Source organism: Chionomys nivalis, chromosome 26 (genome assembly GCF_950005125.1).
Source record: "Chionomys nivalis chromosome 26, mChiNiv1.1, whole genome shotgun sequence".
Taxonomy (NCBI): domain Eukaryota; kingdom Metazoa; phylum Chordata; class Mammalia; order Rodentia; family Cricetidae; genus Chionomys; species Chionomys nivalis.
The window spans coordinates 26,076,955-26,099,027 of record NC_080111.1 but is presented as its reverse complement, the minus strand read 5'-3'; the positions used below and the strand labels follow the sequence as shown (position 1 = coordinate 26,099,027).

Sequence of the window (22,073 nt, the reverse complement as noted above, 5' to 3'; positions counted from 1 at the left end):
CTCTGGAGTCCCAGATAAATGTGCTGACCTTCAGTTTCCTCTTGAATAATTTCCCATCAGGGCACAAGGGGGCGCCCAAGGACCAGAACAGGCAAAACAGCAGCTTGGCCACAATTTAAGTTTATTTTATTTTATTTGGGTACAGGGCTGAATAAAGATTTTTGACTAACAGGAAAATAATAAACAGTTTCTCAGACTACTTTTGAAGAAGACTTATTTTGCATCTTTTTGGAAGCTTTAAAATCCCGCAAGGAAAAGAAGCTAACCAGACACCTAGTCTTGAAATGCCTCTTGCTGATCAGATCTCCGAGCAAGACCTTGATGGGAGTGTCACGTCAGGAATTACTCTTTTCCAGCCAGGCAAAAGCGACTTCAGAATTAGTAATGTCAGCTGGCTCCTTGAGTCTTGGTGGTCAGGAATACTTCCTAAAGCCCCTCAACTCCTGTGAGGTGAACTGTCTGCACAGGGAGAATTAGGGAACGTGTGTTCTGCTGAGTGTGGACTTCAGAGGGAGCATGTCACCTGGACTTCATCTGCAGTTAGAAACTTCAGCCTGTCCGCTTGATCTGGCAAATGTATGTATGTGGCTCCCAATGGTAGACAGTGTAGTGCCCATGGCAGATAAAATATGACATCCTCACGTGACTTCTGAGAGTTTTTTTTTTCCTAATAAAGTTTGCTGCTTGGACACAGACTAAAATGCTTATACAAAGGACTGCTAATAGCTCAAATAATTCTACATAGATGAGGCCACTCCCTGGCTTCTTAGACCTCAAGTCAAGCCCTTTGTTAGGGATAATGCATGCCTCAGCACTGCCCTGAGAACTCCCTTTTGACATAGTAAAAAGATTACACATGTGCCTTCTTAGAAAGCAGGCTCGGAGGACAGTCTGTTGTGTGTATCTGGGAGGGCCTTGAGTTAACACATTCACTCCACCAGGTAGGAAACAGTGAGCCAGAGGCTGTGGAACTGCTGTGCACAACACAGAGATGGAGCAACCTCCTAATGACTCTTGTTCTTTCATGACAAAACACCTTTTCAAAATGGCACCCTCCTCCAGTCTCTCGTGATGATTTGTCAAGAAGCACAGTAAACAAAGAGGCAAATAGCAGATTTGTCCCGGGGCAGAGCTCAGCAGATGGACAGGATACTGGCATACTCTTTTAGCTGACCTACCTTGTCTCATCATCATGAATACTCGCCTGAAAGCATCGCCACCCCCTCTTTCTTTCCTACAGTTTAGGAACACACTCGACTGCTTGAGCTGTTTATCAGTAGGTCTAAAATCGTTTTGTGAAATCCTCTCGTGGAATCCAAATTCATTTCATTATCAGCACGGCCTCCGAAGATATTGCATCTCACCAAAGGAATGCGCCCAGTTCTGTCCCGATAGTGATCGAGAGTTGCAGGCTCCGCGGACTTATTTAGTCTTTGTATCAAAGTCATCAGGTTTATTGGACTCTAATGCAGCATTTGGTTGAGACATCAAGGAAGGCCTATTAATGTCAAAAAATCTATCCATTTGAAATTAAGAGTCAGAGCTAGAGTAAATGAGTTTCTTATCTTTTCCCTCTGAATCTTTACAAGATAATAGATACTAAATTTGAAAAGTAAGATAATGTAGAAGATTAAGGTCAAATATGTTCCAAGAACAGAAATGTACTGATGCATATAAAAGCTTTATGAACATTTGAAAATACTCAAAAAACCCTGTGATCAGAAAATGGAAAACCTTTAATGCAGACTTGCCAGAATTGGGCAATTCGAGCATGAATAAGCCATCTTTAGGAGACAGACATAATCATGTCACAAAACATTCATGCATTTTAGAACAGTTTTGGAAGAGGGATGATAAAACTAATTTTTTTTTCTATTAAGGAGAGCAATCTACAGAGAAAAACAAGGAGGGAGTGAGTTAATTATTGTGTCCCTGATCTTGAGCAGATTCTAACTTACAGTAATTAATCTAAGATGAATTCCTCAGAAAGGGGGGTACTTAAAGGCGGGCTTTTGTATCACCAAATCAAAGAGTCCCAGGTGAAAAATACTTTGCTCAAATTCAGTTGGCTCGGTCTAAGAGTTTGTGTTCCCCAAATTCACATCTTAGATGCCAGCCTGAGGCTATTAGAAAGCAGGAGCTTTGAGAGGTGGTTAGGTTGCCGTGTTCCCAGAGCATGAATGAAATCGGTGTTCTTATATATATACCCCAAAGAGCTAGCTCACTCCTTATGCCCTGTGAGGACACACTGTAAGATAGCACCGTCTGTGGAACAGAGGGCAAGCCCACACTCAGATGTACTGTATGCTTAGCCTCCCCAGCCTATACAAATCTAAAACATAAATTTATTGTTTTTCAAGCTAGTGTATTTTCTGTAACAGACCAAATGGTGTAAGACCAGGTGGCACAGCTTCAACTTTGACAAACTACAAAAAATGAGGCAGGAGAAGGAGGAAATTGCCAATGCTAAGTTTGGATTATAGCTTGCGTTATTGTCAGAAATTTCTCGAGTTTCATTTTCTCCATCGTTTTGTTTATGTTTCTTTGCAAAGTTTAGCAAACTCACTCTCCTCTTCTCTGCCCCAGGGTAAACGGTTGGGTCATCCCTCTCTCACCCTTCTTAGGAAGAGAAATCAGAAGATAAATTGAGTAGGAGAGAGTTGAGCTGGACAATTTTTGCTAAATGATCAGAAAATATAATTACTTTAAAATTTAAAATCATGGCTATATTGGAATACCTTTCTAACGGGGAATTCTAAGTTTTAAAAACTGTTTTTCCTGACCTAGAAGAGAGCAGGTAGGGATGATAATAGGTCTAGTCTTCATCAACTGTATTTATTTTTATTTTAAGCCTCCATTTATTAGTCTGTATTTCTTATTTCTTTCTTTTACAAATAAGTAAATCAAGGCCACTAATTACTAAGGTTATTTTCCTGAAAAGAAATTCACTATTATTTTTACTCCTGGCAAAAACAAACAAACAAACAAAGCAAAAAAAAAAAAAAAACCCAAAGACCTCTATCAGTGCATCATGTAAAGGCTGCTCACGTGCGTCTAGACTGGACCTGTCTCATCACAGAGGCTTTAGAAAGACCAGCTTGTTAAAAATGAGGTCAGATGTTAGATGTGTAGACTTTATGTTCAAATTTTAGTATGTCTTGAAACTTATTTGGTTAGGCAAGAGTATGAAAAACTTGCTGGCATCTAGAAAAATACAGTTTTGAGTTGTATATAGACAAAGCCTTTTGAGTTTAATGGAGACCTTTGTGTCTCTTGGTGAGCTTGACTCAGGGAACTAGGGTACCACATGAGCAATGGTCACCAATGTTGCCCTGATCCAGCAGCTTCTTTCTTTGTTCCTTGTCTCACACCCAAGAAGAAGATGGACCCAGGGAAAAAGATTGGGCAGACTGAAAGTAGATTAATAAAGGGAACGTGAGTAAAACTCCCAAGAGTTGGAGGGTCTCTAAGGAAGAAATAATGCCCAGTGAGCTTTTATGATTCTTACAGCCAAAACTGTATACAGGTGAGCTTTACTGGGATTGGTTAGAGGCACCCACAAGCCTTATGTGTGCTCCCTTTGCCCCACTGTCCCCGTTTATGGGGAGGAGTCTTTTGTGCCGAGCAAGTAGCTCATTTCTACCACAGACTGTCTTTGCTGCCTGCTTGAAGGTGATTAAAATATCATTTACAGGTAAAGGGGGAGGCTGAACGATGATGGAAGACTAAAGACAAACAGTGTTCCCTTACATATCTACCATTCTCAAGGAAAACAACTATCCCATGACCACAAACAGGTGAGAAGTCTGGAAAGGATAGGAAGATCACAGCTGACACCAGACTGGGAAATAGTAGATGAAGCACAGAAATATTGATTGTTAGATTTGTAAAGGAAACAGCAGACTCTAGTTGGAGTTCTGGGAAAAAACAGTAAAGAAAGTGGAGAAGCCTTTTCCCACCTCTACTCTGGGTCTATAAACAAAAGGAAAATCTCACGAACAAAGAGCAAAAATGAAAGTTGGGTAACAGGGCCATATGCTGCATGAAGCCAGCAATGAGAAGCCACTTGGTGACACTGACTGCCGCACAGCAATGTTATGCTGGAACAAGGAAAGAAGGATCCAAAAAGAAACTTGAATCTGCACCGCCAGAGAGAGGAGGAAATGCTACAGCTGCATACTCAAAACCATGCCCCCTTGTCCACACTAAGTGCAGGCTCCCCAGAGAACCACAGAACTACACATACAGCCCAGGGGAGCCGACCTGAACTGGAACTCAGTAGAACATGTATACTCAAATTGATTGTAGCAGAAAGGCAGCCCAAGCCTTTGGTTAAGACAAGACTATGCAGCTGTCAAATTAAATACAAGCATATCAGAGCCTCTGCAGAAAGCGAGGCCATACCGAGCACACAGACAGGAGATAGACTCGATGCATGGGTGGGACTTTACTCTGAAGGAAAGTCTGTCTTTGATGAAAAGGGGGAATTCAGTTACAATTTGAACTTTACTGGGATGCTGGAGATAGTCCTATCTCGAGGGCTTGTCAGTCAGTCTGTCTAGTGGAGGGTTCCAAGCCATGGGTCTGCCATATCGTAAGGTAAACTGGGTAGTACCTGAGAAACAATGCTTGAGGTTGTCCTCTGCCACTTGTATGCGTGCACACGCACGTGCACACACGTGAGCCCACGTGACAAATTAATAGTTAATAGGATGAACAAACAATTTATAGAAGATGAAACGCAAATGGCCAGTACATATATGAAATAATGTTCAACACCTTTAGCCATGAGGGTGTTGTAGGTTAAAACTTTATTGGAATTATATCTCACCCCTGTTATAATAGTTATCACTAAGTAAACAATGAATGCTAGTTTGCAAGGATATATGAACAGAGGAATCCTTATTTATTTCTCTGTGAATATCAATTAGTCCAATGACTACGAAAATCAATGTGGAGGTTTCTCAAAAAACTAAAGATAGGACTGTCATATGACTTCAGGGTGACACCTTAAAGAGTGTCATTGTACCACAGAGATATTTACACATCTACATTTACTGGAGTGTTATATACAATATCCAAGATCAAGACGTCATGACACATAGACACATTGGAGTTTGATTCAGCCATAAAGAAAAACAGGAAAAAAAAGAACAGAATGAAGTTGTTTGCAGAAAATGGCTACCATTGGACATCACCATCCAAAGAAAAATAAGCCCGATTAAAACAGAAACCCTCAATGTTTTTCTTATTTCTAGATTCTAAACTTTATGCAGATAAAGATTATAGAAATGGATGACAAGAAAGGAGAAGTTATACCACCAGGGGAATGAAAAGAATATTTGGGAGTTGGTGAAAATGGAAGATGAGGGGGTATGATCAAAGTGCATGATTGTACTGAAATGTCTTTATGAAGCCTATCAATATGTACACTTAATATACCAATAAAGTTTTATGTTAAAGCCTTTAAAATGGATCATGTTTTTATCCTTATTGTTTTGTGACTATCTTTTAGGTAATGGGTATTCGGCAGACCCTTGCTCAGCATTAGAATGGTCTGAAGGAAGTTGCAGGGAAAACCTCTAGGCACATGGACTGATTTAAAGGGACTAGAAGTTAAATAGGCAAATTAGAAGAATAGTCTCTAGATTTTACACATTCATAAAAAGTAGCTGTTTGTACCAGAATCTTTTCAGATAGATTCTGGTTCAGTCAGGGCATATACAGCAATAACAAATTAATTTAGAGGCAATGCTGTTTATGTGTTCCTTAGTCAAAAGAAGCAAGATGATGAAGCTGGCTCACATATCAGAAAGCAGGCATCCATAAAGTATTCACTAAGGTTCTGCCTCTGGTTGCTCTGTGCAATCTATCCCAGGTCTACTTTGTCCCTCATCTGCATCATCACCCTTGTAAGTCATCGTAAGTTCGGGAAGACCCAGGGATGGTTAGTTTGTTGGCTTAAACAATTTTTGTTCTCTTGCTGTAATATACCCGAGTTCTCTCCCCAAATTACCTCCCCAAGGTATGTTGTCTTCAATAGAAACTATAGTCCACTTGGCATCTGAGGTCTAGGACCTTTTCTCCTGAATGTCCTCATTGCTTTGCCCTGAGTGCTAATACAAGAATGACTGACAAGTGAATTTCTATCTCTTTGTCATGCCATGCTATCATTTTGGTAGGAATTTCTTTACTTCCTTCTGCTTTACTCCTCCTAAGTGTTCTAGACTCAGTTTAGATGCTCGCACTTCCAAGAAACATTCCCAGAACCTTTTCTTTTGGTAACCATCTTCTGTCTGTCTCCTAAACTTTCAAAGAAAACAGCTTGGAGCCAGTGAGATGGCTCAGTGGATAAAGATACCATTCTGGTGGCCAGGCCTGATAATCTGAGTTTGATTCTTGAAATCAATATCATAGGAGAGAACACACACACACACACACACACACACAAATAATTCTTCAGAATCTTATAGAAGTATATGGTCATGGCCACAACTAATTTTAGATTATTTTCATCATTTCCCAACGAATCTCTGAACCCTTTGATTCTCATCTTTCTGTATACTAACCCTCTTCCGAGACCTAAACAGCAAATCATCTGTTCTCTGTCCCTATTCTAGATTTTCATGTGGATAGCAACATGTAATTCATATTATTTCTGACTTTTTTTCCACTTAGCATAGTATCTTCAAGGTTCATCCAAATCGTGGCATGTATCATTACTACATTCCTTTATACAGCCAAGTAGAAGCCCATCAGACAATTACACTTATCCATTCATCCACTGCACATTTAGGATGTTTCCACTACTGGTGATGTTGCTGTAGGCATTCACTATCAGCCTTTGTGTGGAATACATTTTGCTCCTCTTGGGTTTATACCTATGCACACACTTGCCTGATTAAATGATGCATTCATGTTTGGGTGTTTGAATGAAGGAGAGACTCTCTAAAAGTAGTGGGGCTATTCACATCCTTGTCTGCAACATATGAGGGTTCCCCTTTCCTTCACATCCTCCCTGTACTTGGCATAATTGTCTGTTTTGTTCCAGCCACTCAGAATGATAGCATGAAAGGTTATCACTGTGGTCTCGGCTCCTTTAGCCATTTTCTGTTTTCTCCAAGAGTTTCCTCAGCATTAATGCAACACTCCCCAGTATGCTTTGGGAACTGCGGTGTTGTTTGGAGGGACTAAATGCCTTAAAAAAGGTTGCTGTTTCTTTAACATTTCAGCAAATGTCCAGCTGGCACCTGTGATGGCTGTGCATTCTACTTCCTGTGGGAGAGTGCAGAGGCTTGCCCTCTGTGCACAGAGCATGACTTCCATGAAATCGAGGGAGCCTGCAAAAGAGGATTTCAGGTAAGAACTAATTTATACGGGCATCCTAAACAGATGTCAACCGCTATTTCCATGTCTGTGAATAAGATGTTAAAGCTTCACAATTGAACAAAAATGATAATTGCAAAGATATACTTCAGTGTGTATCTTTTAAAATTCTAAGGATTTATTTTTTAAGGACTGTTTCAGTCCCATTTCCTTCCCTACTCTTTCCAGTTTTTCACGTTGTATTTACTGGGCATACACTTCTACTGTCTTGTATTTCAAATACGGGTGTGTATAGCTTACAAAATGTAAGTACTTTAGACAGAGCTGATAGAAGCAAAAAAGGCTTCATGGCTTGTGAGAAAAGGACTCTTATCAAATTGAGATCTTAAAAGTCTATACCGGGTTCTAAGTATGTGTTAAACATCATATCTAATACCATGCAGTAATAAAGATTTGAAGTGATACAGTGTTATCAGTAAGAGAAATAGCAAATTTATCTAAATCCTGTTCCAAATTGCCCTTCATGCTGGAAGAAGGAACTGTCAGCTGCTGTGTCAGCTGTCTGTCTGCTCCTGGAGACACCTGATCAGATGCCTGGACCAGACTTTCTAACGAGTAGTTTCAGAGTGACTCGGAACTTTCCCCACTAACATTTTTTCATTGACAGTATCTGAATTGCTGAATTCAGAATAGTTTGGCATTTTGGGTTTACACATATCATTATAATTTTGAGTTTTTGAGATGCTTGGAATATAGCCACTAGACAATGGATCTTTTAAATATATCTTTCATTTCTATACATTGGATAAAACTGTCCGGCTTCACACAAACCTTTTGGGTGGCGTGGGTAAAATGTACTTCAGATGAGGTTTACATTTACTCTGGCTTACATTTAGGTGTTGGTGAACCTAAATGCGCCTCTGCCTTTCCCATTCTCATTCTTATAAAAATGTTACCCATTTCAAAAGTAATTTTATTGATGTCGAGTTCAATAAGAATGTTAACAGTTGTCGTGGACTAAAACCACAGGGTCACTAATAACCTTTCTAGGAAAACATGCTGAAAGAACTTTTGAGAGACCTGGACGGAACCTCTCCTCATAGCAAACCCTTCTCCTGTGCATTAGTTCCTAACTGATGGTAGAAATGGATCTCTGCACGTAAGCCATAAAGTGAAATGTGACTGGATTTCTTTGTTGGAGTGTAGATAAAGTGACCAGCATATACCAGAAAATTTAGTGGTGAGCCAGGCATAAAACATAGTGCCCCATGTCATTGGCTTTGATGAGCATGCAAGGAGCTACTGGTCATAAAATACTAAGATATGGAAGGAAGAGCCCTGAGCTCTGATCTCCACCTTTGAGCTTTCTCATTTCATCACTTTACCTTTTACAATGTGTGTTAAGACCCGATGTGTCTGCTTTATTGTTCACTGGTTGATTGTCTCCTGCTATTTAGGATACATGGGCATTGCTTTAAGAATTAAATCATCTACTTTGGGAGGGTAAGAATGGTTGGTAAAAGTAGTGATGACTCTTGAATCATAAAAATTTGAGAAAAAAGCCCAGTCAAAAGTGGAATGATTTATATTCAACTTCTTCAGCATATAGTGAGCCCTGCAATGTGACAGTGCGTGTCTTTGTTTGAGATTTGCATTTTAATTCATTATTTATTTATTTTCTTTATCTCTTTCCTTTCTTCCTAGATAGTCTTTAATATTAACTGGATAGGATATATCCTTTATTCTTATGATGAGCAAGTGTTAGCATAACTCTTTCTTCTATGTGATAAGTCGACCCAGTACCAATTCTAGCCTTTACAGTTCAACCTTCATCTCCCTTCTAATCTCATTTATGGTCTAATTTATTTGTTTTGAAAGGAAACATTATATGTATGGAACGAGCCTAAGTGGTGTATTAAAGGGATTGCTTTACCTGAGAAAAAGCTGTCAGCCTGTGAAACAGTTGACTTCTGGCTGAAAATGGGAGCTGGCGCGGGGGCGTTCACAGCTGTTTTGTTGGTGGCTTTAACATGCTACTTTTGGAAAAAGAATCAAAAGTAAGTAACATCGTTGGGATGAGCTTATGAGACCTGGAAAGTCTGCTTATGTTGTGAAAATTTAGGCCTTATTATTGTATGTTGTTCATTCCTTCAGTGCCATAAGACTTTTTTTTTTTTTCTGGTGAGGAAGGTGTAGACAAGGCATTTGAGAAAGTAGGGAGAAAAAATTATTCTTATTTTGATAATTGGAAGTGGATGGAACATTACTAACCACTGAATTAGTCATATGTCATATAAATTTTATAAAAATGAAAAAGTCTCTAAGTTACCCAGTTAGGAGCAGGGCTGAGACCGGAAGGTGGACCTGTTTTTCTCTCTCTGACATAATCTGACTTCTCCCATCTTTCATATTTATTTTCTTGTACAGAGATTTTTCAAAGAAACAGACTGAGCTATGGACAAATATCATCTTTGTTTATTCCAGGTCTTAGATATGCTGGGTCTGGATGTCGAGTCCAACACTTCCATGTGTCCCTTGAATCTTTGGGGATGATGTAGAGCTTAGTGGGCCACGGGGGATTTGTGTTCTAATTTCTAGGATCTAGAGTCTAATAATTCAAGCATCTAAAGTCATGAGTAAAGAGCAAAAGTACAAAGGAAATAGAGATGCAGTAGAAAGCAAATCATCTGCACGACATTCTCATCTTTATGATCTAAACTTTAGAAGCTGTGGTAGCGAATTGGTATTGACATATTAATACATCAAGGAAATGCATTCTGACCTCAAGGCTTTTCTTGGTTTTACAAATGTACCTTATAACTGGATATAGTAAGGTCGATGTAAAATCAGTGGTAAAATTAACTGTATTGAACTGATTCTCTGACATGGCGGGGAACACTTTTATGTAGATGGTTTATAAGTGAGAATGTTTAAAGGTACAGTTACAGTTGAGGGGAATTTGCTGTTGGAGAAACTGTATGTTACTGTCAGGAGCATTTTAGAAGCCACTATGAATGTTTATAATAAATATGATTTTATTATTACTATAAATGGCTAGCTTGTTATTTACATATTTATTTATCACTGCTTAGGCTGGAATACAAATATTCTAAATTAGTAATGACGACTAACTCAAAGGAGTGTGAACTCCCAGCGGCAGACAGTTGTGCTATCATGGAAGGAGAAGATAACGAAGAGGATGTTGTGTATTCCAACAAACAATCACTGCTAGGAAAACTTAAATCTTTGGCCACGAAGGTGAGAGCCGACGTTTAGCCTGGACTTACTGAGCACTTGTAAACCAGGGGCCTGACCTAACACCATTCAGTACACTTGTCCTTCACAATACTCTCTCAACAGCAGCGCTTCTGGAGTTCCTTATAATAGGTTAATAACTGAACACGGTAGTTATGAGTTTCTACAAAGTAGAAACAACCTGCACAGCCTCCCTGAGAGTTAGTTGAGAAATTATTCTACATCAAAATGATTCAATTTGATGTGATTCTACACCTATTAAAAGATGTTTGTGTTTTGACAAAGCACTTGAAGCTGGGTGGGGCAGGAGGGGGAGAGGATTTGGAAGGACGTAGGGGGAAGAAAGAATATGATCAAAATCTATTTAAATTTAAAAATTGTTTTAAATAATAGAAATTATAGTAAAATCATTGAAATATTTTTAATTGACAAAGAACTACAGACAACCAAGAAAAGCAGAGAATGGAGAAAAAATCTTTCCTAGCAAAGAGGACACCAATTGATGATCCGAGACCAAATGGTCAGCCCTGAAAACTTAAATATGAGTAACATTATGCAGACTGAATGGGTTATTTTTAGGAATATATACACATATGTATAACAATGATTAATGAAAATTAGGAGCAATGATTTTAGAGAGTGAGTTGTTGTGCATGGGTCCATTTAGAGGGAAGAAAGGGGAGGAGCAAACGATATGACTATATTATTATCTCAGTAATGAAAATTAAAATAATTGAGGTATCTTTGTGTGCTGATAGGACAATAAGTATATAATAAATATAATATTTCTATAAGATAAATAATATGCCATTATTTGCATAATAAGAAATTAGCAGTTACTGCTCTGGAGAATTGGGATCGAATGAGAATATTTAGGTAAAACATTTTAGTAATTCTCAAGTTTTCAAAAAGATCATGTATTATTTTATAATCTTAAAAACAAAGTTTTGTTAATAAAATATCTTTTATTTACCTATAACTTTGTGTTTATTTTATGATTGTCTTTTTATAGAAAAATTGCATAACTGGGAAAATGTTTATGGTGTCATGTTGGATGTCATCATGTTATTGGCTTTATAATCACAGCTATATATAAAGGGACTATGTAACCTTGATTGTTTTTTTGAAATCACATTCCTTTGACATTCTTCACTATTGAGATAGGAGATAAGAATTTCGGGCTTACCCACTCAAAAAATGAATAATGAAATTATTATAATGAAAATTGTACAAAAAATGAAAAATAAAGATGAAAGTGCTTTTCAATTTATTTACAACCAATAGACAAATGAAAATGATGATAGTGCCTGGAATGATGGCCCAATGGTTAAAGCACTTATAGTGAGGCAAAGAACTAGAGTTTGCATCTCTAGAAGACATGTGAATGCCAGATGGGTGAGTGGTCCATCTGTTCTATAACCTCAGGAGGTAGAGATGGATCTTCTGAGCAGACTGCCTAGCAAGGTGAGCCGTGTCTGCGATCTCTAGGTTTGATAGCAAGACCCTGCCTCATTGAGTAAGATGAAAGAGCCATCAGGATAATTTCTGATATCAACCTTGGATCTCTATGCAGGTCTGCTCCACATGTGGGCCCACACATATGCAAGCCTATATGGACACAAAAACACATGAAAATAAAAGAAGAAATAAAATATATTGGTAGGCATGATTTAGTAACCACTCTCCTAGTTTAGGTATAAAAATATAGGATATCATTTCAAAAGAAAATAAATAAATTACATTTCTATTGCAGGTTTTTTATGTTATTAATTTGGGATTTTATGGAGGATATGATTGCTGTGGAATAACAAAAATATAGCGATGGTCAAAAATGACAGTTTTGCCCCATTTGCTAGTGAATAAGTGAGCCTTCCACAGTTTCACGTATGCTTTAGAAGACAGAAGACCAAAGACAGTCTAGAATTTGCAGAGATACACTGGGCAGAGGAATAGGACCTATACCAGTTCCCAGTTCCCACAGTCATGTGCAGAGGAAATGATAGCATGTTTATATTTCTAGGCATACATTTCTAAGTGTCAATTTCATTTAGCACGAGCAGGAAGTATGTCTGTCCTTTGTTCTTCCTTGTCCTGGGCAGATAAGATGCTGTCAATGGCTTCAGAAGGAGAAGCCATTTCCAAGACAAGTAGGCATGCTTGGTATTTGCTGTAGAAGAAAATACTTTAACCTTAAAAGCTGTCTTCTATACAAAACACTTCCCTAAATTTTTAGGTTGTTGTTTGATAGGTTCACACACCGATGTAATGATTTTCTGTCACTTTCATTTCCATTCTTGAAAATATAGTATGAAACAAAAATAAACCAGTGTTTCTTTGGTCGAACATGCAGAAGTCTAAGAGGACCACAGAGAGTTATCTCATAGTCATATCTAAGCTGCATTTCTCTGTCATCATGGCTTCTGATGACTTTTCAGTAAGTTCCATCCACCACTCTGCTAGGGACTGCCTGAGGCAAGGATGAAGCCTTGTCCATATTTTCCATACATCATTGAAATGAAGCTGTGTCAATAGGGTATTAAGCAGCAAGACGAGGCTACTTTGCATCATTATCCTTAACCATATGCCAATCTCAGACATAGCTAACCATAAATATGTCATAAGCCATTAGATTCTACTTTAGAACAGGAAATATCTTTCTTGTCTTTGTATTTCTACTCAGTCAGACACCTTTTCACTGGCAGAAAGATGTTTCTGCCATAAAATTCAAGTAGAATAGGGTCAAAAATTTACCCCTTCCTGCTAAACAACAGCATAGAGACCTAATGTATTTCCCACTGTTTTCTACATGGGCTCTGTGAGCAATGTGCGCACCTCAATGGTAATTATCATTTTAATCTAAGATATGGCAATCCATCAAGATAATCGACTACAGGATGCATTAATGTCTGTACATATATTTGTCCTTCAGTATGAATTATAGGATAGTTATATTGTCTATAATAATATAGGGAAAATTAGTTGCTATTAATTTGAATGTCCTTAGACATGGGTCACCTAGTAGAAGGCAGAGACAAACTTGTAGCGCCTTTACTAACTAAATGACTAGACAGGATGAGTGTGAGTGGCAAATAGGTTATTTACTCATTTAGAAACTTCTTATAGTTCTCTAGAGCCTGCATGATCTATTTGGAATGTTTCCATAAAATCGAAGAATTTTTATGACTATTCCTAAAGGTAAAAGTCACCATGTTTCTAGGAGACAAGCAAGTTAATTTCTGGTTTCTACACTATAGTTGGTTATGTGCAGGGTGTCTTGGAATTTATTATTAGTCACAGTTCTTGGAGACACCAGGAAAGACCCACATTAGTCAGGAAGCACAAGCTCACCGTGCCTTGAAAGGAGCTTCTCTGATGACCAATAAAATTTAGCGGTGTCAACCCATCTCAAATAACTGTATCCCTCCCTTTTCAAGATGGACAGTCAATTCAATCTTTTTTTTATTTGTCTGTACCCCAAATGGGGTGGCGTTTATGGACCCATGAGATGGCTGAGTGGTGTCTATGGGAATAGTAGTGTCTGTTAGTATTGGGACAGGAGCTGGGGTCATCCGCCACTTCACATGACAGATTTTTCAGTAAGTCTGAAAGGAATGACCAGAAAATTGTAGTGGATATGGCCAACCAGGAAGTCATATGAGGTATTGTGCCATTGCATGAGAGCTACACCAGGGTGTTTTTGTGACAGAATGGCACTGAAGGTGCTCAATTAGTGTCACTTCTTCGCCTCTCAGCATTTAGGAGGTGTCTTTCTAAGTTTCCATTAGTTATGTTATGTCTCTTCCTTGCCAGTGCCCTAGTTCTGTAGCTATATCACCACCTATTTTACTCACCATCAGCTGTTACTCAGATTCATTCTCCAAAATCCAAGTTCAAGAGGGCCAGGGAGCCCTAACGTGTGCCCCATTTTCATCAATGTGGGCTGTTACAGGGAGATATAGTTAGCAGTGTATACAATAGGGGATTGGATTATTAGCCTCTTGATGGAGGGTCATGACAATACAATAAGACATTCTGCTCTCTCCCTGGCTCAAGTCACAGGTCCCGAAAGGTTATTAACTTGGGGTGAGTGCATCCTGCATAGTCATGTTGGAAACCTTGCTACCAGTCTCCACAACACACTCCAGTGGTGTGTGTGCTCTTCAGTTCCTCCTGGTGACAGGGAATCTTAGTTTCTCTACTAATCATCATCTTCCTTAACAGCCAGTGACAGGGTGTACGGAGATTAAGAGTAAAGAGGAAGAATGCCTGAGAGCAAACAGACTTTGCATCTGTCTTGTTTATAGTCAGTTCAGCTATTGCTCATTGTCCAATGGTATTTTTTATTCATCCAAAGTCATGCTGAATAGCAAGGTAGTCATTACTGACATCATCTGGTTTAGCTTTGGGGCTCTTTGAGTCGCAGGCCATATCACAATTGCTTTCTGTGTGAGGCCATAGATTTTCTGTCATTTGTTGTTTAGAACTTAGCTTATATACTTGGAGTCCTCCTCCCATTCAAGAATCAGGTATTAATCTAGGGTATTTTTTCTTTCATTTAGTTAATTCTTGGGTTTAACATAAAGGATAGAGGAAATTTCTATGTTATAGTTGACAATAACAATTTTTGGATTCTATTTGGTCAATTTCTTAGACTACAGTGATCTCCTTATGCCTTCTAAATCTATCTTGGAGCTAAAGGAAAGCCTAAATACTAGTCAATTCCTTACAATAGGTGCTTGTGGGAATTTATATTTGGGGAAATTTCCCAGAGAAAACCAATGCTCTGTATTGTTGGTCAGGAGATGTACAAAATCTTGAGGCATTTTTTCTATCAGCTTTTATTTAATTAAATTTGTGTGTGCGCATGCTTATTGATGTGGCTGCTTATGCATGTGCAGGTGTGTGTGTGTGTGTGTAGGGAGGGAAGTGAGCATGTATATGTGTATGCATGTGTGTAGAGGCCAGAGGTCATTCCTCAAAGGTCTGGCCTCAATGCTATTTCTCAGGGACAGTGCACATGGTTTTTTAGGACAGGAACTGTTATTGGCCTGAGCCTCACTCAGCAGGTTAGGGTAGCTGGCAGCAAGTTCCAAAAATTTGCCTGTTTTATCTCCCTGCGGTTGGGATTTTAAGAGCCTACCAATCTATGTTGTTTTCATGTGGGCTTTGGGTACTCATTGTAGGCCCATGTGCTTTCAAGGCAAGCACTTTACCAACTAAACAGGTCTTAATTGGTCTGAAGTTAGCGTGTTTGTCTTGACATAGGCCTAAGACATTAGTTGAACACACTTCTTGGTATGCCTTTAAGGATGTTTTAAGAGATGATTGGATTATTAAGACTCTCCTTTAATGGGCCAGTCCTTGATCAATCACGTAATTATGAGGTAGGCCTTTGTTAGAGGAAGCAGGTCACTAATGGGAGTGTCTTGGGGGTGTCTTTATCTTGCTGTGGCTCCTTTTTATATTTATTTCCTTTGCTTTCCATCTGCTAGAATGTAGGCTCTTTTGCCGTGCCTCCCTCATAGGAGTGATCAATCCCTCCAAAACTCTGAACAAAAATAATCTTTCCCTTGAATTATTTCTCTCAAGTTGTTGGTCACAGTGGCATAAAGTAATTGATACAGCTTGGTAGAGTTCAGTGGATTTCAATGTTTTGAAAATTAAGATGGCCAAGCTGTTGTATTTCCTAACAGACATTGAGTCCTACAATATCTCCAAAATTAGCCAGAATTCTAATTCACCAGGCTTCAGCCCACTAGTGCTTCTCACATGCCCACTTTAGTGCTGAGGATAGATACTTGTCTTTGTAATTTTTATCTGAAAGAAAATAAATCCTTCTTTCCTACCAGCGTGTAGTTTGGTGTTTGTTCTTCCAGGGACTATATCTGAAGCTAACAGCCTGGCTAGTAAGGAAGACCTTCTGCTCAGAGGAGAATCAATATCGGAGCACTGTTCAGGAGCTAGCCTGTAAACCCCATAGTCTACTTCCCACTTCTCCACTGTTGCTTTTCATTATCAGGCAGTAAAATGTAGGACCCCTTTATACTTTGGGAGTTTGGTCAATATGTTTGCAGCAAACTTTATGGAATCTTGAGAATTCATTTTCTATCAATTCATGTTAATCGACATTTGAAGCTTGAATCCTGTCTTATTTACAAAACCATGTTCCCATCATTTTTATGTCTTTATTAGCAAAAGAGTGAAGAATTCTCCTGGTTTTGAAATGTCACTGTACTTGCAAGCCAACATGTGAATCTACCATGGTTTCATATTCTTTAGAAGGCTTGAGTCTCCCATGTTGGAGACAAAACACAGTCTATTGTCATCCACATTAGTAATGGCAGCCTGATTTGTTCTGTTTGTTTGATCTTCACCCACTGCAAGGGGAAAAGGTTAGAAGATGCCTACATATATGATATATTGTGTTATGGAAGAGTAATCCCTGTCTTGAGAAATTTTACAATAGTGTGCTTCCTGATTGCTCTGTTTTGAGCTTTCAGGAAAAGCAGGCTTTTCCTTTGTTCTGGAAGAAGGTGCCATCTTTATCATCTAAGGATTCGAGTTTTATTAACATATTTGAGAAGACTGTTTGGAATAAAAGATAATCTATATCTTTTTCATGAAGCCAAGGGTAGCCTTCATTTACTAGGTTTTTCTTGATTGGGCGGTATTTTCCAGGGAAGGAACATTTACATACCAGGGGACGTTTAAAGGGAAAATGATACTTAAGCCATATCTTAAAGAGTACCTGGAATTGTTCAGGAGGAGGATAAGTTAAGCTACTATAGAGAATTTTAAGTGTTTTCTTATATTGTAGTTTGCCCCCCCCCCCGCCCTATTATACTAGAGTCAGAACATTGAAAGATGGCAAAGGTTCTTAGAAAGAGTCACAGAAAATAAGAGGTCCACAGAGGTACTCCATGAGAGAGTTCACAATATGCATTTTAATGTAACAATTTCAGTCCGTGTGATCTTTTGTCCACTTTTAAAAATTTATTGTTTTCAATAATCAACATACAAAGTAATGTGATTCATTCTGACATTTCACACACATATGTTACACATTTTAATTTGTTTCCCTCCCTTGCTACCCTCCCCAATCCCTCTACCCCACTCTTGTTCTTTCCCTTCCCCCTTCACTTATTGAAACACCCCTCTTTCATTCCACATGTATTCTACTACTATCCCTACCCCCCCTTTTTAAAGATCTACTCCTCCCATCTTGGGCCCCTTTCTAGATTCACACCTACCCCCACCCACCCAGATATGCACATAGAAGAGAAACATGCAGTTTTTGTCCTTCCTAAACTGACTTAAATCACACAGCATAATGATGTAGAGTTTCATCTACTTTTTCTACCCTGCAAATGCCGTAATTTTACTTTTCCTCTTGGCTAAATAAAGCTCTGTAATGTATATAATCACAATTACTTTATCTTTTCATATGTTTAAGGGCATCTAAGCTGGTTTCATTTCCTTCCTGTCATTAATAATAAATATGGGTTTAAAAGTATCCCTGTTATCTGAGTAGATAGCCAAGAGAGATAAATTTGGATAATATGGTGGTTCTGTTCTTCAGTTTTTGAGAAACCTTTATATTAATCTCCACTAGGGCTCTACCACTTTATATTCCTACCAGCAATGTCTAAGGGTTTCCTTCTTCTCATAGTTTTCGCCAGAATTTGTTACCATTTGTTATCTTGGCAGCAATTCTGATGGGGTGAAATAGAATCTCAGAGCAGTTTTAATTTGTATTTTCCTGCTGGGTGAGAATGTTGAACACATTTAAAAATACTAATTGGACATTTGTGTTTGTGAGCTTTCAGTCTATTTATTAATCTGATAATTTTGGTGTTTAATTTCTGCAGCGCTTTAAAAGGCTCTAGGTGTTCATAGAAGCACAAAAGACACTGCATAGCCAAAGCAATTTTAAGCAGAAAGAACACTGGGGAAATATCTGATCTTAAATTATATAATGAAGGGACGGTAACAAAAACTGTGTGGCACAAAGACAAACAAGTAGACGAATGAAATATAGTGGAGGACTTAAAAATAAGCATACAGTGACAGCCAATTAATTTTTGACAAAAGTGACAAAACATGAATTGCAAAGACACCCACTTCAACATTGGATTCAGAAAAACTGAGTATCCACATGTAGGACAAAGAAATTCGAGTCCTATTCCTCACCCTGCACACACAAAAATCAAAGTGGATCAAAGACTTTAATATAGAAATTGAAACTTTGAAACTGCAAGATGAAACTATATAAAAATACTCTTCAAGATGTAGGCGGGGCATAGGCAGAGACAGGACTTTCTGCAAGGGACTCCCGTAGCAGAGGAAATAATTTCAAGGATTAACAGGATCACATTAAAAAGCTCATACACAGCATAGGAAGTGTTCCCTCACAGTGAAGAGACTGCCTCGGGCATAATGGGAAAAAATATTTGCCAGTTATATCAGAGGATTTGTTTCTGTGTGTTTTGCTTTTTTATTATTTCTACTTTTTAAAATAAAAATTTGAACTATTGTAGACAATATAAAACAATTATATAACGATAAGATCATTAACTTACCACCTACATTTTAATATATTTGCTTTGTTGCATACCTGCCAATCTCTCTATATTTTCATCAGTCTCTTTTTATATTGTGTTTTAGCATAAGTTACAGACCTCAACAAGCCTCATCCCTAAACACTTCAGAATATATATTTTAAGGTCATTCTAAGGGAAGGACATGCATTGTGACAATCACATAATTTGATGAATTCTGGGAAAGGTGTATGCTACAAATTTTATTGACAATCTAGCACACTAGTTTCATCCTGAAAGTGGCCTCCAGTCCTTTTGCATGGAATCAGCCTCTCATCTCCCAAAGGCAATTGCTATGGTGATGTTTTAAACCATAGATTAGTTTTATGTGTTTCAGAGCCTTGCGTAATCACATCATAGAGTGTGTCATACTTTATGCAAATTCTTCTTTTACTCCAAAGGAGGTTTGTGAGATTCATGCATGCTGATTCAATCAGGAATAGAATTCTTTTAATTCACGAGTGGTGCAGTATTATCTGGACACTGGTGCTATTTCTAGTGTTTGGAGAGAGATACCGTGTACATCAAATCTTCTTGTGTTTACCACTTAAAAATGGGTATGCATGATTTGAACAAGCAAAGCTGTATGTTTATATCTCTTTGCTTTGTCTTATATTCTAAAGGCCATAACTTCCTCGGTCCTTTCCTAGTTCTGTTCTGCATCTGGATGCTTGTTAATTTTCCTTGACTTTGCTCAGCAGTTAAAAGAAAGCTACAGTTACATTTTTGTGGGGTTTTAGAATCTGTGTATTCTATAGTCATTCATAAGATACTAGAAGATACTTTTCCTCTTTGAGGGAATGTGATAACTTTATCATTATTTCTAACCATAGACATTATGGAGACATATCATGCATGTGCACATGATTGGTTATCCAGTGTCAGGAGAATAGGAGTAGGGTCTCTCAGCACAGAGGAGAGGGAACAGAGTAGGAGAGGTGTCTTAGGATGGTGAGGAAAAGCTTCCTAAGCCTTGTGTAGATTCTTGAGTCGAGGGCTTGGAAAAGTTGTCCTGTGTGGTATCCTTATAGGGAGGATCCTGATTTGTCTAATAGGTGCTAGGGTTAAGAAGTTGGTATTTCCCAGATTCCAGCCTCCTGTTTTTTCTTCTATACTGTGATATCTCAGTGCATTTATTTTAGAGGCAGAGTTTCACTATGCAGCCTTGATCCTTCTGTGGCTCCCAAGTATTGAGCTACAGCCATACAGGCATATGTCAATTTATTTTCATACCTGCCCCTTAACAATTCGCCTATGTGATAGGCTTGTCTTGAGTCCTAGATGTTCAGAGAGGAAGACATCTGCTTCCTACCACCGGGAAGTCTTGCTTCACTAGCGGAGCTATTTAAGTAGTTATATAGACCTCTATGTATTTATAGACTACTTATAGTCTATAATTACACAGACCTGTATGCATTGTATACACACATAGACAAGGATATGCATCTTACTAAATCAGCATTAGAAGCAGAATTTTGTTGGACTGAAAGGAATGTCACATCTGATCCCTATCTAAGCATTTGAATTTAAATATTACCCTGAGAATAGACGAGTACATGCCTCCATTTCTCTTATGACCTTGTTGAATTACATCTTCTCAAGAAAAGGCCACAGAATCTCAGGTTTCCTTTTTAGGTCATTTCTGATATTCTAAACATTTAACATGCCATTGGCTTTATACGCAGGTGCATCCCTAAAGTGTAGTCCTGTCCTTCAATGCTGTGAAGTCTTAATAAATTCAAACTATTCATAATTATTCTAAAGAGCAACATGAAACTGCAGGCAGGCTATTAAGGAGTTAGTCAGCAAGAATACTGAGGACTTTAGCCCACTCTCTCAGAGGCTCATCATCCCAGAAAAGCAGGGGAAAGTAGTGGGTTCCAGTGTGGACTGTCATTGAAATATACTGGGTATTATTCAGGTAAAACCAAAGGCAAGGTCCTTTCTGTCAGCTCGTCCTTGTCTACGCCCCATCATTTTCTCATAGAACACTAACTTTTTATCACATTTCTATTTTCAGCTGGGACTTGATAGCTGATTGCCTTCCGTTCCCTCTCCCCATCCCTCTTTCCTTTCTTCCCCCTTCCTCTCACTTTCTCCTTTCTCCTTCCCTTCTTGTTTCCTTTCAAACTAAGGGAAGGAATTTAGGGCTCCATATATGCTAGGAAGGGGGCCACATGACTGAGTTACACCTCAACCCATTTGTTCTTTTGTAAATTTTATTTATTTATGCAGGTGTCGTGTGTGTGTGTGTGTGTGTGTGGTCAAAAGACAAATGGCATCCCTTCATTTCCTTCCATGTGTGGTTTCTGGGGATTGAACACAGGCTGCTTGGCTTGGTACCAGTCTTATTACCCAGTTGAGCCTCACCTGGCTTAGCCTAACCCTGGCTGGCTTTGTTGTTTGGTTTTAAAAAATCTTCTTTCTATTCCACAAGACTTAAAACAGCCTTATTCTATATTTAATGATTAAAACATCCATAGATATTCAACCTTCCATTTCTCTTCTGCCACATTAAAGACTAGTCTCCTCTATGAGAGTATTATATACACCAGCAATAGCATGTTTGAATTAGACATTTGGTCTCTTACCTTTTATGATTTCTCTAATGCACATTCACAAAAGATTCCCCTAGGACATATAAATTAACATAACTCATTTTGGCTGTTACTTTTCTTACTATTCAATCTGTGTTATCACCTATGTCTGCCAGTTCTGCTTTGCCTACAGTTAGCGTATCAATGTCATTGATTTCATACCAAGGTCAAGAGTGTCCTCAGGAAGTCTCGGCGGTTTCCTTCTTCAGAGAAGTCACAGTTGCGTCTTCTGATATCTGCTCCATCTTGTGTTTGTCTCTATTTTGGAGTTGTCTGTCTTATCACTTGGGCATCAAAA

At 38.5% G+C, this 22,073-nt stretch overlaps 1 protein-coding gene across 1 annotated transcript in view; it reads left to right on the top strand.

Moving 5' to 3' along the window:
- The window catches only part of Elapor2 (endosome-lysosome associated apoptosis and autophagy regulator family member 2), a 168,518-nt gene that overhangs the window by 144,012 nt on the left and 2,433 nt on the right, over nucleotides 1-22,073 (top strand). Inside the window, exons 19-21 of the mRNA XM_057758302.1 lie at nucleotides 7,233-7,359; nucleotides 9,205-9,383; nucleotides 10,419-10,584. Of these exons, the coding sequence (XP_057614285.1) occupies nucleotides 7,233-7,359; nucleotides 9,205-9,383; nucleotides 10,419-10,584 (472 nt within the window). The remainder of the gene's footprint in view (nucleotides 1-7,232; nucleotides 7,360-9,204; nucleotides 9,384-10,418; nucleotides 10,585-22,073) is intronic.